The 1,507-nt window shown below is 33.8% G+C and overlaps 1 protein-coding gene across 1 annotated transcript in view; it reads left to right on the top strand.

Annotated features, from left to right (window-relative positions):
* The window catches only part of Prkdc (protein kinase, DNA-activated, catalytic subunit), a 199,243-nt gene that overhangs the window by 122,183 nt on the left and 75,553 nt on the right, over positions 1–1,507 (top strand). Inside the window, exon 62 of the mRNA XM_028778260.1 lies at positions 990–1,169. Coding sequence (XP_028634093.1) covers positions 990–1,169 — 180 coding nt within the window. The remainder of the gene's footprint in view (positions 1–989; positions 1,170–1,507) is intronic.

The raw sequence follows: 1,507 nt of genomic DNA, 5'->3' as shown, positions 1-1,507 counted from the left end.
TTCTCGGAACCATGCCTGTAAGAAACAGCCAAAGGGAGCATGTACAGTGTCTGGCACAGGACCGACAGGCACTACCTACTGATGCTGAGGGATTTTTTTTTAAATTGGATTGATTAAAATTAATTAATTTTATACAATTTTTTTGGAGACATAGTCTCTCTTCATAGTCCTGAAATGCACCATATAAACCAGACTACCCTCAAATTCACAGAGATCCACCTACCTCTGCCTGCTGAAAGCTAGGATTAAAGGTGTGCGCCATTATATTCAGACTATATTCACATGAGTATTTAGAATTTTCCTACAAATGAAGGGATTTCTACATAGGTCTTAGGAATCAGTATGCAGCTAACAAACCGCTAACAACATGTTGAATGAAAGTAGCAGGTTATAAAGCAGTAGACAGTAGATGAAATGACACACAGCCTGGAAAAAATACATCCTTTTAATTATTTTATAAAATTTTGTATAGTAATATATTTTAAGTGTGTAACTTTGATGTTACTTTTATAAAACAGTACTTTTTCATTTTTATTCATGAATCTGTACCTTCACTACACAAGAATACATAGCTAGGAAATGTTCATGAAATGTTCACTGTGCAGATGTTACATACATGCATCAGGGATAGTGCTCCTATGGCCATGGAACTCTGTTTAAGTCATTGTTACAAGGTCTTTGCAAACATGGCACCAAACACATGACAGCTTCCTTGCTAAGTCTGTTCAAAACATGAAATACTAGAATCCTAGCTTCAACTTAGAAGGTGAGTTGTATGATTATGTACTCATCATAATCTATTTCAAGCCAAAAGTATTTGACTAAATTCTCTTGTGTAAGAGGCTGTTAAAACTTTGTAAACTGAATTTAGACATGTAATGGATATGTTTTTAATGGTTAGTATTTAAAGTAAAGCTCTAAAATAGTTCTGGTGACTTATAGCACCTTTACTTCAGATGTGATTTGTGTTTACTTTTTATTTTTAACAGAAAGACCCAATAATTGCAAAACAACTCTTCAGCAGCTTGTTTTCTGGGATTTTGAAAGAAATGAATAAATTTAAGACAACATCTGAAAAGAACATCATCACCCAAAATTTGCTCAAAGACTTCAACCGCTTCCTTAATACATCTTTCTTGTTCTTTCCACCCTTTGTCTCCTGCATCCAGGTAAAGGCCTACACACACTTCTTTTTGGTCACTGCTGCTCTGCTCTGACACCACATGCCTAATGCCATCACTTTGTTTCCCAAATTGAAACTTGAGAAACAAGGTGTTTAACAGTAAATGTATTATTTATGTTATCTCTTCTAAGTGGGCATGTGTAATTTATTTGTTTTTTGTTATTTTTGCTTCCCAAACCTACCCTTGTATATGACAATAATTTGAAATCAAATTTGTGTCTTGTAATTAACCAGTTTCTTTAGAGTTTTGAATAAACTGTATGTGTGTCTGTATATATGAATGAATGAATGAATGAATGAATGAATGAATGAATGAATGAATGA

The sequence above is a fragment of the Grammomys surdaster genome, unplaced genomic scaffold (assembly GCF_004785775.1).
Source record: "Grammomys surdaster isolate TR1022 unplaced genomic scaffold, NIH_TR_1.0 331, whole genome shotgun sequence".
Taxonomy (NCBI): domain Eukaryota; kingdom Metazoa; phylum Chordata; class Mammalia; order Rodentia; family Muridae; genus Grammomys; species Grammomys surdaster.
This window is presented reverse-complemented; position numbering and strand designations above follow the sequence as displayed.